Source organism: Pelecanus crispus, chromosome 1 (assembly GCF_030463565.1).
Source record: "Pelecanus crispus isolate bPelCri1 chromosome 1, bPelCri1.pri, whole genome shotgun sequence".
Lineage (NCBI taxonomy): Eukaryota > Metazoa > Chordata > Aves > Pelecaniformes > Pelecanidae > Pelecanus > Pelecanus crispus.
The window spans coordinates 139,452,307-139,467,892 of record NC_134643.1 but is presented as its reverse complement, the minus strand read 5'-3'; the positions used below and the strand labels follow the sequence as shown (position 1 = coordinate 139,467,892).

Below are 15,586 nucleotides of genomic sequence, written 5' to 3'. Positions count from 1 at the left end.
TTGCTAGTACCATGTCATTAAGCAGGCATACTTACTAAGCACATTCGAACTGCAAGAAACGCTGATCTTCTAGTGTAAAATAACAGGCCATGACAGAGGAAGCAGTTTCTAAAGTTAGCCATTAAGCACATGGCAAAAGACACTTCTGATTTTTTAATATTCCATGCACATTACTAACATGACAAATGTATTACACGCTATTGATATAAGGAAGTTTTACAAATGACAAGCACTATTATCTATATTAGTTGAGGTCTGGAGTAGTGACAGACTTGTATCTGCCAGCTTACAGAACAGCCATGAGTAGAACACAAATTACTGACTCTACTGTACCTCATACAAAAGCATCACCATGTCAGTTACCCAATTTGTACAAGAACCTTATGAATTTATTTTTCATTTACTGTTATATAGAGAGTGTAGACTGTCAAATTCAGATACATCATTTCTGTTACATGTTTTGGACCTTACTACCTTTTCCCTAGCCATATTCAGATCCACAACCGAGAGCAATGCAGGAGATGTTCTATGCTCATACATGCACTAAGTAGATTGAAGCTCAAAGGATCTTGTGGTATTTGTGTAACAGCAGTGTAAAAGATCTAACAGCGTGTTCTGAAAATAGTAACACTTCCAGTTCAAAAAAATAGCAAGAAAGTAATTTGTCTTGTTATTAGATATTGTGTTTACATTCTCTCCTTATCTATAGCCAAAGAGCAGTTAGTACTGATGATTTTTTTATGAAAACAAATACTGTAAACTTAGGGTCTGTATATCCAAAGTGCTAACCACCAACAGTTTCTTTTCTTGTTAATGGCAGTTTTTCCTCTTGATTTCAAGAGGACAGAAACTTGCCTGTTCTGAATATATTCAAAAGTTCTATTCATCAAGACTAATGCTATTTATTTGGAATACCAGCACTAGGTAAATCAGAAAAAAAAATTCTTACCTTTGTCTGCTGTAGCCAGGAACAAATGAAGTAAAAGGACTGCTAGAACAATCCTGAATCTCAAGAAAATGTCCTGTATTCTGCCAACACAGCCGTGCTGCTTTCCCCAGGCAACCATTCTAGAAGAAAAAATAAATAAATAAACCACAGTGACTAGAAAAAGTGCAGGCATGCAGATACTAAGACAAATTATGTTTCCAACCCAAGAGTGTAAATCTTTTCAACCCTGCTATACTATTGGGTATATATCACACAGAAACGCACAAGCAGTCTGTAGAGTATTGCCAAGTCACCAAGAAAGAGCTGTTCGCTGAAAGGAAAAAAAAAGCAAAACCAAAAAACCCCACTCAAGCTCTAATTCTCCAAAGACTCACAAATACATCAGAGCATGGCCATGAGTCCTTGCACAAATAAGGCTTTCAACATTTGAAAAACAAAAAAAACCAAACAACATAAAAAACATGCACAAAAACCCTCAACCAAAACCAGCCAGAGAGCAAGCCTGGAGAGCTTATCCAAAAGCTTTGTTCAGCTCAGTAAGTATACAGAAAGCATCTCTTTGGTCCCCTATCCACAGGTTCTATCATCTGACATTTTAATAGCAACACTGTGAACTCTAAGGAAGAAGCAAGCGTTTGGTTCCCGATCCTCATCTCATTCTCAAGGCAAGAAGCTACTGCAAAAAAATGAGAAATGCCACAAGTCACTGTGGGCAGCAAGTTCATGGAAAGTATCATCAAAACCTGGTTTGTCCACATTTCTTCCTAGTGATGGCTGCCTAATGTAAGTAATAGGACTTGGTGGTGGACAAAGAACTGGCTCCTACTATAAGAGGTAACGTTCTGTGAAATGATACACTTTTTTTAAGGAGAACTTTTCAACAAAGGTACATCTTCTCAATATTTTGCATGCTGAGAGAAAAGTTAAGTGAAACATTCATGTGCTTTTTGCACGCATTGTTTCTTAAATAAAAAGGTTTAAAGACACATAGTTACTAGTGATTCTGTAATTGATTCTTGAAACAAATGCAAAGCAGTAAACTTTATGTATTGTTTATCTTTAACATATCAGCTTTATGGTAGACCAGAGCATTCTGCATGACACCAGAAGTTTAACTTTGCCATCACAAGTCTGGTGTATGTGTGAGCGTATTGTTTAGTACTCATACTGCTCACAAACTTTACTGTATTTTTCTATATGCTGTATCAGGTTGCAACAAGTTCCCTTCTTTTCAGGAACTGTAAATTGTGAACCCTTTCAGGAGTTGTAAATTTGTGTTAAGGTTTGGGCTAAAATGGGTTTTTTGCAAGCTTTCACGTTAATGTAAATATTTATTAGTGTAAAATGGTTACTATGGGCTGAACTCTCCAAGACAAGTGCTGGAGGAATAAACTGAGAAACAGTGAAGTTGCTAGGTAATTGACATTTTGGAAATTGATTAAATGTACATGCAGATAAATTACACACATATGATAACGTAACACAGAAAACGTAAAGCAAAGGCCTTTTAAAAATTAGACCACTGCAACACTGTTGCCAGCCAGTGTTTTCAATAATTATACAGTATGTGATATTTCTAGAACAAAAATAAGATCATATTGATTACATTGGAACAGACCAATCTGAATGATGACACATACTACTTCCACTTCGCAGATTCTGGATGCTGCACTTAAAATTGAAATACACTAAGAAATTAACAGTCAAATTGTGATAACATCATGAATGACATCTGCATGGGTGCTGCAGATGTTAACCAGCAGGAAGAAAGGCTATCAGTAAAAGGAATACAAAAATCAAGCATACTAAAGCTGAGAGAAAATAAATGGTACGCTAAAACAATGGACATAGCTAATACACACAATCCTATGCAGGAACAGAGGAAAACCAAACAAAAACAAGTAAAAAAAGCCAGAAATGTCAAAGGTGAGCTAGCTTTCTAAAGATTCACAGGAAACATGTCCAAACCTGTCTTCAGTTTGCTTCTCTTGAATGCCTAAACATCATGTATTAAAGCTGTTCAGTCAGTAAACTAAGTAGTAGAATTACATTAATTATCCTAAGAACCTGATAATGAAAACTGCCATGCTTAAATGTATTTGACAAGTTCAAGGATTGTGTACCTACAATATAATTTACTAGGGTTAAGAGTGATGCCCATCCAAAAGATGTACTTCCTTTCTCTGCTTACTCATGCTTCCCATCCTAGTCTCAAACTGGGTCACTTCCAAGCAAAGCCAAGCTGCACATCTATTCCTCCATTTTATGGGGAAATCTCTTCCTTTGTACAGTAAACCATCCATTTACAGTGATATATTTGGACAACAAACCAAACACAAATTCCAGCATCCCTTGCCTCTACTACCTAGAGACATCAAGAGTTGAAATGTGAATGGGATGGAGACCAAAAATACTCAGTGGCACCCACAAGTTTAGCCATTGATGCTGGTACATACTGAAGCAAACTGCTTGCTCTGTATCACATATAACACTGATTCAGAATGTTCCTACATTCCCCGCATTTAGTTTCCTCCTTAAGACTCAGTTCTGCAAAGAGATATACATGAAATGAGCTGACCAGGACAAAGGTTTAATCCCGTATCATCACACGTGCCTTCTATTTGGTCTGGTAGACCTCATTAGACAATCACGTTAGTGCCCCATCCACCAGAAATAACAACTGCATTCCCAGAGTCTAAATTTGAGGGCAGGAGCCAAGAAGTTCCTGGTTCTGACTCCAGCTCTGCCTGAGTGCTATGCAGCCCAGAGGAGTTTGAACAGACCTTCCTCTAACTCAGGCCTTCCAGAGTGAGCCCTGTTAATATTTGTCCAGTGTTTAAATGAAAGGCTGTAATAAATACTTTCAGCACATTTAGGTTTTTATCCCGTCTGGTTTTTTTGACATTGTTCTCACTTCCTGAGATGGGCCTGGCAAAGACAAATGGGGACAGAGACAGAGCTTCTTGTTGACAGAACACAGTCACCTCAACAACCCTGAAGCTATTCAAAGCTATGAATGCAGATTAATCGTCCCAGGGACAGCAATAAAATCCAGATAGCAGGAAAGCGAGTAAAGGTATAAAGTGAAATCCGGACATAGTCACAGCTCACTTGACTTTTTGCAAGACTTTGGACATTTATGCTAGCTCAAGGTTTGTTCCAATGTCCGGATAAAAAATATAACTAAAAGAGTTAGGAAAATAACATTAGTGTTTCTCTCTTTTTGCAACAATACTGTTTAGACACTACCAAAGAAAAAGATACTGCTAGCTTTGATAGATTTTTTTAGATTTTTTTAAAGAAAAAGCAAGATGTAATATATGATTTCATCATATCCATTGAAATAAACATCATATGATATATTCCAAAACATTTGGACATTATGTTTCTCTTAAACTCATTTAAGCCCTTCTTTGTATTGCAATTCTAAAGCTCTACTCTTAATAATGATTGTGAAAAGTAATGTAATTGTAAATATATAGTTGTGGACACTATAGAATTAGGCATAGGTGATTTTTTTCATTTGTTATTAGTTTTGTCATTTGTTCAAATGAATTTTTTTATTGTTCATTGTAATAGACGAATACAGCATGACTTAGAGAGCCCAGCATGAATCTGCATAGTTTTTGCAGTAGGATGAAAAATTTTCACTTGTAAATCAAGCGAATCTAATCAAGTACAACAGCTACTGGGCACACCTACTGAGCCACCCAAGTATGGGAAAGAATTCTATGCACAGACCATAGGTAAAGATGTAACTGGCTGTCTTTACTTTCTCACTTACTATTCTCAAATAACAATTAAGTCACTTTTATTTACAAAGAGCTAACTGCCTGAAGTAGAAGAGAATATAATCAATTACTGTTCTTTATGGTTGCTAGATAAAATGGAAATTCAGAAAACAGAAAGTAAGGGCTCAGGCATAAATCTGTTCCCTCCTGTTCACTCTCCATGAAGAGTACTCTATTTTGACCGGTGACAATCTTGTAGCATTGGTACCCCGGTTTCAGACAATGTATCATACCATGCCATTAATTTGAAAGTGAAACTAGAATTGACAGAACTTTCCTTAAAACAAATGAACAAACATACTTTGAAAAATTAGATGGTTGTTTTGTACGTTGTGTTTTACATGTTGCAGTTCTGCATTAATATCACATTCTCTGGAAATTAAAGAGGTTACAGGAAATGAAGACAGAAAGATGGTATAAAGAGGAGTCTTTATTCTTATCATTAGTATTAATTAGCTTACATCATGCTATTTTACTGGTTTTTGATGGAATTGTCCTTCAACACAATGAGAGTTTTACCTGCCTAAGAAGCACAGGGTTTCTGAAGGAGAAGTTACTGAAATCTGACAGGCTGACTAAGACAAACACTGTGATGCACAGCCTCTTGCAGAAGGGCAGACAGAACAGAGGGATGAAGGTCAGTAAGCTGACAGCAACTTACAAGAGCAGGCAAAGAAAATTGTTAAAACCAAGGCCTGTAAGGCTTTTACCATGTTTATTCTGCTGTACCCAGCTTAGTACCTCTGAAAGATAAGCAACAATTGTTTGAAGTTGATCTTTTTAAAGCCTTTCAGCTAGCTAGGCAGTCACAGGTATCCACAAGTGAAAGGACTTTGAGGTGCCCCAGGAAACTGGGCTTGTGTTACAAACACAACTAGAAGGCTGAGGAGATGGAGTCTATGCCTCTGCAACCAGCCTCAAGGGGGACTGCATGGTGCAGCTCCACTCAGAAGGGCAGTGTGAGAAACCTGGACTGCTTTCCAAGTGTGCTCCAACAGGTGACATATCAAGAGAGATAGGGCTTACCTTAAGCCACTGCTTGCCTTGTATTACATACAGCAGATATATTTTCAATAGGCTTAAAGCCAAAGAAAATGCAAAACATAAATACAGCTGTTCTGTGCCGTAGCGTACTTTGTTAAATCAGTTTTTGAAAAACACATTTTTACAATTTTTACAATTCCTGTTGAAAAGATCTATTTACTGGCAGTCTTTAAAATTTAAAAACCTGTTAGTTCTTTTATGCCAAGTTTTAGCCAGAACAGGTTGTCACTGCCAATGCAAAAACTGTTGGTAACAGAAACTTATGTTGGAAATCATGACCCAAAACAATCAATCATTTACTTCTAACCATGCTGTCTATGGCAGCACTTCAAGGTGTTTTGTTCAAGTCACATTTATTTAATCCATAGTCTTTAGGCTCATTCCATCTACTTTTGTAGTTATCCCCTATTAAAATCTTGGCTTTTAATTAAAATATTTCCCAAATTTATAGAATTTGCTGCTGAGGCGGAGGGTAATAATGCATGGTAAGCTTCTAGCTGTTGTTCTGTGATGGTCTGCATTATTCAAATCTATACCAGGTGATAAAAGGCAGAAAAGAGCAAGAGAAACATCATACTGCCCAGGTATGAGAACTTGTTGATGCCTTTAATTACTTTCAGAAACATAAGACTGTAGACTTCTTCCATCAACCCCTTATATTTTCCAGACTGGAACCAAAATGTAGTAAAGTTTTTATGTTATTTTTAAATTTTGGCTGAAGCAAGTTATATGTAATAGGGAGGACGCTTATGTTGGAAAGTCTTATGTCACTGAGAATTTTGGCACATACAGTATCCACTGACTTAACAGAAGAAGTAGCACCATTGATTTAAAAATGTTGTTCCATGGGACTTTTTTAAATGCGTTTTTCCAGAAGACAGTAATAGGATTATTACTGTCTGATAATAGCTTGGTTTTCATTAATTTTCCCCAGTGTTTATCAAAGGCTGTAAAAACAGGCATACTGTGTTCTACAAAATTCAGCCACTTTATGTAGAACCCCAGCTTTTTCTAAGACTGCAATGCTAATGTGTAGAGCCAGTTCAAGGACCTTTCAAACATGTCCTCCTGACATAAATCTTCACTGTTTTCAAAGATATTAAATATTTTACTTTTTAATAAGTTGGCTTACAGAGAGCAGAGAGCCAGTTGGTTACAGACACCGGTCTTCTGCAAAACTCATAGCTCACTGGTTCAGTTCTTAACAGAAATAAACAGGGGGAAAAATTCTCCAAGAAATCCATTCTTTTGTTTAGTCTTTCAACTGCTGCAGGACACTGGCATCAGAAAGATTTTTTTTTTTTTTTGTATTTTACAAATACCAAGCTGTGCAAGCCAAGGCATGCCCTCAGTTCAACTCACAGATCTCCCCTTAGATTAGTGTAAAAGTGTAAGCTTAATCATTAAGGTTTATGTAAGTGGATTCACGAGCGTAATATGCTACTGGATGGCTCTCCATTACAGACCTCAGTGCCAAAAAGCACTTTTAGTACTTAATTCTCTCTAACAGTAATTTGTGTCATCGTATATAGTGCAAAAATGGAACAGGGGACAATTTCAAACAAGTTTTTGTTCCCTCTTACCCAGTTTGGCAATGTTTCACCTCCTTATATCCAGCAGTCACCTGGGAGAGAAGCAAGAGGCCTCTTTCTAGCTCTTATAAAAGTTCTACACTATCCAGGAAATCCTCTTCTGCATTGTGTACTCCCTCGAGAGAACAGTATTATCCTTGCAGTCTATTAAATCTTCTAGAGCAAACTAAAAAGCCCTTCAGTGACAATACCTGAGCAGGTTTCCACTTCAAAGGTTACAAAGTACTGATGAAGCATAAGAAGCAGAGACGTAATAAAGTAGTCGTGTTTGTCACAGGTCTGGTTACTTCAACTACAGGCAGGTTGTTTACATTTCCATTAATAATACTTCAGGGTATGGAGGGATATAGGTTTCATTGTGGGGGGAATAACAAAAGAAGTCTTCTGCAGAGTACAAGACTGAAAGTACAACAAAGACTACATTTAAGTTGGCACACAGAAAAAAGATTAAAGGAATGCTAGATGTGCACCTTAAGCCATGTAAAAGGGATGAGGAAGGGTGTACAAAGATATAAGCATAGAAAAGTAGACAAACACAAAGTTTTGCAAAACCTTTATATTCAGTAACAGGACTTGAATTTGATGCAGAAAGAAAGAGTGAAGGACAAAGACTTTTCTAAAGCTGGAATATTCAAACCAGTGAACAATGTAAGTGGGCTGTAAGAAATCAAGTGAGTGCCAGGCATGCCAGAAGGAAGACTGTTCATCTCATGCTTTCAATTTTCCTACTTTTCAAAAATGAGACCTGAAAGTTTATGTCATCTTACTGGGGGGGGTGGGGGGGAGGAAAGTGTTGTTTCTGCTCAGTTTATACTTCCCTTCCCCACTCTCCTTTCCATGCTCTCTTGACTTGAACAGCAGCATCCTGCCCTCCCCCCCACCAAAGTCTTAAAAAAGAAATTATATTGTGATTTCATCCTAGGCTTCACTTTATGGACTTAACAGTTCTCTTGGATCTTGCACTTGGAGCTGTTAAAATTTCTCTGGAAGTTAAGAAGCACAATACTTAGTGGAGTTTTTTGTTTGTGGCTTTTTTTTTTCTTTTAAACAATCTCTCAGAATGTTGATTAAATCAACAGCCCAATAACCAATTAATATTTTGTACCAAAGAAATAAAGCTCATCAGAAAGATTGATGCACCGAATCAAGCATCTTCCAGAGCCCCGCTACAACTCTGATTAGGAATATGGCATCACTACCCTATACAGCCTAAGGAAACACAGTCACTTTGGCACCTCAGTCTTCACATGGGGTAAATATTTGGGGGTCCTCTATTAACACATTCTAGGAAATAGGGTTATTGCAGAACAGCGTTCTGGGCCTCTTTTAGCACTGCTCCTCCTTAGGGTACAATGTAAGTCTATGGAGCACAGGAGAAAGAAGATGGCACCATTGGTGGACAAGCCCCCTAATCAGTTGTTAGGGAAAGAAGGGGAGGCAAAGTTCCAACTGGAGTCCATATTAGACTAATACAACTGAAACAAGTTAGTCAATAGCAATCATTCTTAAATACTTGAAAGTGGCCGCAGAAGAGAGTAGATGACCTCAAAGCAACTTCAGAATAATTTATTTAAACCAGTACTATTTCTTGTGTGCAGCCCCCACGAACGTATCAGCTCAGAAAATTTACCTTGTACAACTATGCTCCACATGGCTTCTTTCACTATCACCACCTCTATAAAAAAACAGTGATCAGCCTTCTTAGGAATAAATCACCCTAACCACAATTCTGACTTGCTGAAACAGAGATAAGCGGGTTGGGGGAAGAAAGCACTTCTTAGTTCAAGTTATATGAATACTTGGACTATGCTATGAATACGTAATGATGGAACAAGTCCCCCGGACTTCAAAACACGAAGTGACAAGTATTATCAGAAACCCATTCTGTCAGCTTATGTCCATAATTAATTTGGTGCAAAAGAAACAAAGATACTTAAAGTCTGGTTGGGAACTCAGAAATTAAATGTGGAATCTGGCAACATTCACAATCAGGCGTGCCCAGATGTCTAATAAATCCAGGCAGACAGCCACAGTAATTTTTTCTCTAAAGACTATAAAAGGGATGTTTAAGAGAATATTTAAAACACTAAAAGCATCCATAAAAAGATGATGGGTTTTGTTACGTGTGCATAATAAAGTTTCCATAATCAGCATACTCACATTACTCATTTTCTTGCTAGTTCTACCATTTCTAAATGTGTCACATCTTGTCAAACGTGACAACTTTTGGCAAACCTACTGATGGATCTCTTAGGCCTTAATTCTTCAAGATTCCTTTAAGGAACACCGTAAATGAGAACATACACAGTGCTTAATTTGTGAGTGGTTGTTCTTTTTTGGCAACTAAGGCATCACCTGAGATACTCATCTCATGCAAATTTCAGAAAACAGAAATAATGTGATAAATTCTAGTAATTTCCTCTAAATTCTATGGAGTGAAAAAGTATTTTAATATAAACTATTTCTTTTCCATACACTGTGTCATCTAGTATAACTAACATTCTACAGTTTTCTTATAAAGCAAACAAAAATAAGTAAATCATGTTACAAACTACAGTTTTTCTCTGACATGTTAAGAACACTGTATTTCAGTAGCCAGCAGAAGAGGACCTAGAACAGAAGAACAAAATCACTGTATTAATAAGGCACTAGCTGAAAAGCACCTGTTATGTCAAACAATAATTAGATTTCTGGGGTAGAGTGCATATCGATAAAAGAAAAAGAGAAAATGCTGAGGCTGAGTCTTCAGCTGCCAAATACACTTGTAAAATCTTGTATCAGTTCCACTACAGGTTACCTGCAATAAAACTGTCCTGAAGCCGATGTAAGTAACACTCACAGGTGGAGCACCTGTGGTATACAAGATGTTCAGCTCACAGCTGGAAACAAATCCACGTGACTCAAGCAGGGAGGAGTTTCAGATCCATTTTTTTGTCGTTGGTTTAACGTCAACTACAAAGGGTCCTTTGTCCACCCTGAACAACAATACAATTCAAAGATATTTTGGCACAAAAGGAACGCAAGACTCCCAAATAGTTGAGTCCTATTAATTACCGTATAGTTACACAAGCCTATCTTTTCATAGAGCAAGTATAAATCCTTTCCGAATTGTAATTCTACCAGGAATTTATGACTGGAAAGACTAAGACCCTCATAATCTTGAGCACCTATCTAATAAACATGAAATGATTCACTCTGCTCCCTTCCTGTTCGCAAGCTGAGTAGCACCTACCGGTGTCCTGCAACAAATTAATATTCTCTAAATCCATGCATCTGAAAAAAGAGCAAAGCTTTTAATTGAACCTAGATACAATAATACTACTAAACTTACCATTTCTCAGAAAGCTAACATTTCAGGCCAAATAGTATGCCTTATTCATGCCAATTCTTCTGTTGAAGTCAATATGATTAATTGTATGTGCTACCCTGATTGTGGCCTTCAAATAATCTAATCTACTATTCCACTGAAAACATAAAATTCCAAACTCGTGTAGTTAGTGATCAGTTTTAAAGCTATACTGTGTTTGCCAAGGCATGTTACATATTAAGAACTAAAAATTGTCCAAATTTAACAACAGTTATTCTCTCATGAAGTCCAAAACTTTCTGAATCTGCCAACATTCTACAGTTATTAGTGGAAGACCTGACTAAAAGCATTCACACCACAAAAACTGTATGAATTGAGCGATTAACTTGAGAATGGGAATTTAGTCCTTTATCTCTCTCCAGCTGGCTCTAATTTGAGCCAATTTCTGTTGATGTATTAGAAATCGAAGTTTAACATGATCGAATTTGGAAGGCACTGAAAAGAAAAAGCGTACTCACAAACACTATCTGATCTATAGAATTACTTTAAGATACTAAAGTAATATTAATCAAGATACTAATAACATCAGTTCACTTGGTGTCTGACCGCCACAGCAGAAATAAAACAGTATTAGCCTGCAGTGTAAATAGAAAATTTTGTGGCCCTGATTCACATCTGAGCAAACTTTGTTTACATACAATTTCTTTCTTGCACCTTCTTTCAAGGCATTTCACTTTACAGATTGTCTTTATCAATAAGTTGTAAGTCTGCTTCCTCAGTGAAAACCAGTACTTGGAGACCCTCCTAAGCAAAGACATGTTTTCTGTTCTTTTGTTTAATTCAACAAACACATTTCTGGTCACCCAGCAAAGGACCAAATCGTGCTTGTTTCCCCCATGCAAACAGTTACAGAAGTATACTTTCCAGCTTAGGAAGGAATGGCTACAGCCATAAGCTTAAAGCTTAAGAGCAGGAATATCAACTTGGCAGCTCTCTTCTGATGCTGATGTACACTGTTAGCCTATGCAGGCAAAAGTTAGAAACCTATTTTGAGTAGACACATAATGCCAGTTTCACCTTTTCAGCACAAATGACAGAGCTAAATACCCAAATAGCTTGCTTTGGGACCAAATAACACTCAGATCTGCATGCCTGAGGTTGTAAACTCTATTTTGGCTCACGCTGAAGCTCATTCTACCATGTTTTCAGCATTACTATAACTGATTTCATGCAAGTCAAAACCAGCCTGTGCTTGTACAATCACACGTTTAATTTGCTGGGTAGGCATGTCTTTAGAAGGCTAGTGAATTAGTTTACTAACATTTCTTCAACATTTCCGCATAATCAATGCAAGACAATCACACAGTAAAAGCAACAGAGTTCAGTACTGTTATAAATACTACCCATGAATGACAAAACCTATATACTTGCAAAGCAAAGCAAAAATAAACGCAGCCAGGAAAGGATGCTTCCAGTACACTGATCTTCCCTCACTTGGCCAGTGTAAAAGGACAAGACAAAGAACAGACAAAAAACCCGTCAAAACAACTGTTGTGCACAACAGGTGACTCTGACGACATTCTACTTTCATGATACAAGGTTACCTTGCACAATGTATGAGGAACAAGCAGCAAAAACTTTTGAGCTGAATATATTCTCAGCACCCATGCCCACAGAAAACGTGCGTGAGAGCAAAACCTGACCCAGCCTAGAAATACAGTCCCAACGGGACGCTGCCACAGCTCTTTATCGTAAACCGCATTCAAACCCTACAAACGCGTCCCTCAAAATCATTGACTTTTTAAGCCGATTTAAATACGTTCCTGGTTTGTTGGGTTTTTTTATCACCGCCGATTAAGCGCTCAAAATAAGGCTGGAAACCAGAAGGAAACCTTTCCACCAGCAGCACCGAGAAACGTACCTGGTAAGAAGGGCAGTCCCGCTCAAGACGAACACAGGAGCGTGTCCTCCGCAGCCCCTTACCGTGGCCTCACCACCCCGCACAGGCCCGGCCACCAACGGCCACCAACGGCCACCACCAACGGCGGCAGCGCGCGGCCCCCGCCCCGCTGCCACTGCACGCTCTGCCCTCGCCGGCGGGATCTCCCCCCGCCCCCCCCCCGCCTGCGCCTCCCTCGACCCGGCGAAACCCGCGAGTGCCACGCAAGGGGAGGGGTCGGTGAGGGGGACGTGACTAAGCGGGAGCTGCCGAGGGCGAAGCTCCCCGACCTGCCCTCCTCCGCCCGCTACCGCCAGCCTCGCTGGACCTTTCTGCCCTCACCCCGGCCGCCCACCCCGGGAGGGTGGGCGGGAAGGCTGGTCCCCGGGGAGCCGCGCACCTCTGCCGCCCAGCCCGGAGAGTCGCTCACCTCAGCCCGGCAGCGCAGGGCGACTGCCACCTTCGCAGCCCGCCGCGCTGCCGCTCCCTCCTCGCCCTCGAGAGCCCGCCGCCTCCGGCAGCCCCTGCCCCCGCCAGTCCAGCAGCCCCTCACCTGGCCCCGGGGGACCGCCCGGCCCGGCCCGCACCGCCCGCCCTGCACCGCCGCCCGGCCCGCTCGGCACTGGGCGCAGGAGACGCGGCGGCCGGCCCCGGCAGCTGGGGCAGCCGCTGGACGCGGCCGGGGGGGCGGAGGCAGGCGAGGGAGGTGCTGCGAGAAGCCGAGAGGGAACCCGGCGTGGCGGCGGCGGCCGGCGGGGCCGCCTGGGAGCGGCCCCCGCGCCCCTCGGCAAGGCGGGCCCGGCGGCGGCGGCGGCGGCTGCGGGCGCCTCCCCGTCCGGCGGCCCCGCGGGTGCGGGCGTCGTCCCGGGGCGCTGTGGGGAGCGCGGGCCCGGCGGGGCCGCTCCGGAGGCGTGCGGCGGGCCGGGGGCCGGCTGAGGGCAGCAAGCAGGACCGGCTCGGTTGAGAGAAAACGGGGGGACGCTTTGCAGCCGGGTACAACAAACTCGGGGGAGGGAGGGAGGAGGAACTACCGCGCTGATAAAACTGTTTTAAGTTCCCCGGTGGACAAGGTGGGAAGTGTTCAAACGGCCTTTTTCCTTGTTTAGCTTACTTCGATTTCAAACCGGGCTTGACTACATTAAGCCTTAAGGTAAATGTAGTTTTTCAGAATTAGCAGCCTTCGTTCAGTTTTGTTTGAGATTCGTGCCTTCAGTCAGTTCAGATTATTGATGGTGTAAATGAACTTCACTTAGCCGACAGAAGGACAGCAGTAAGCTGCAGCTGTGGCCCTCTTCCCTCTTCGTAATTGCTTGGGATGAAGCGTATTCTGAAAATGCAGCATTTTCAATGACTTGGTGTTTTAATTGCTTAATATACTAAAATGTTTAGGCACCGCTCTGCGTGTGGGCTGGAGCTTTGGTCACCAGGCACCGCTGAGAAGAGCCCTGGCTCCAGGGCATAGCTGGGGAAAGCAGTTCACACTGCACATCCTGAGGGAAAGGCTGGAGCTTTAGGCAACAACTCAGCATCACTGCAGATAAGACAGGGACAAATTCTGCAAACTCCACAGACAGCAGGCCTTCCTGAGGATGCAGCGTGTGATGAGTCCTTGTGATGAGCTGGATTTCATAGAGAAATACTTGTAAAGAAGAGCTGGGGCTAGTTGAAGAGGCTTGTTTCATTTTGCTTACCTCGGTGGTGACTTCGGATGCTTTGGAGCCGGCATCTAATGGAACACAAGGCCAGTTCCTTGCGCAGGAAAAAACAGGAGGCATTTATCTTTCACTGCCTTGCTTAGTGGAATATCTTTAACTTTCTCAGATGTTTAAGTACCACAAATGGTGTTCTCTTCCTAGCTTATACCACCTGTGAGAACTGTGTCTCTCTCCTTAACTTCTGATCTGGATGTCTGAAGTCAATAAGGAAGATCATAGAATCATAGAATCGTTTAGGTTGGAAAAGACCTTTAAGATCATCCAGTCCAACCATTAACCTACACTACCAAGTCCACACTAAACCAATCAAGGGTAGACTAGACTAGACCATGTCCCAAAGTGCCACATCTACCTGTTTTTCGAACGCTTCCAGGGATGGTGACTCCACCACCTCTCTGGGCAGCCTGTTCCAATGCTTGACTACCCTTTCTGTGAAGAAATTTTTCCTAATATCCAACCTAAACCTCCCCTGGCACAGCTTGAGCCCATTTCCTCTCATCCTATTGCTAACTACATGGGAGAAGAGACCAACACCCACCTCACTACAATTGTCCTGAAGTTAATGCTAGGGATGTGATATGTTAGAGTATTGTCTACAAAAAGACTTGTCTAGTGGTTCTAAATCAGTGCTCTTTTGACACCCACAAACATTGTGCTTTACCGTCTACATCAGTGCTCTTTTCACACATCCACAAACAGTGTGCTTTACCAATGTGGCTTAGCAATGTTTCAACAGAAAGGCTAAAAAAGGTTGAATGAGGTTGGAAACCGAAGCCCAACTTACCCCTGGGCACGTTACATGTTGACAGTGCAGGGTTAGTAGGCTTACTGTGTTGCTTGTCGTGTGAATAGTGTAGAGATAAATGGAAGTCTGCCTCTGTCCATCCAACACCTCTGACAAATGACATGTTCTTTTGGATAAAAATCAACCATTTGCTGAATTTTCAAGCACTGAAATGTAACTGCAGGCAGGGGAATTATCTCAAAATACCTATTCCCTTTCCACTCAGATCAAGTTCGTTTCTTAGGAGAAAATACTGTGTAACTTGCAAAAGGAAGACACTTGATTTATCTCTGTAATTGTTTATTTAAAGTGTGTATTACATTGTGGTGGGTTGACCCTGGCTGGATGCCAGGTGCCCACCAAAGCCGCTCTGCCACTCCCCTTCTCAACTGGACAGGGGAGAGAAAATATAACGAAAAAGCTCATGGGTAAGGAAGGACAGGGAGAGATCACTCAGCAGTTACT

At 41.1% G+C, this 15,586-nt stretch overlaps 1 protein-coding gene across 1 annotated transcript in view; it reads right to left on the bottom strand.

Annotated features, from left to right (window-relative positions):
* The window catches only part of ADGRG2 (adhesion G protein-coupled receptor G2), a 53,203-nt gene extending 52,136 nt beyond the window's left edge, over positions 1-1,067 (bottom strand). Inside the window, exon 1 of the mRNA XM_075711536.1 lies at positions 950-1,067. Within this exon, the coding sequence (XP_075567651.1) occupies positions 950-1,067 (118 nt within the window). The remainder of the gene's footprint in view (positions 1-949) is intronic.
* Positions 1,068-15,586: the final 14,519 nt, after the last annotated feature.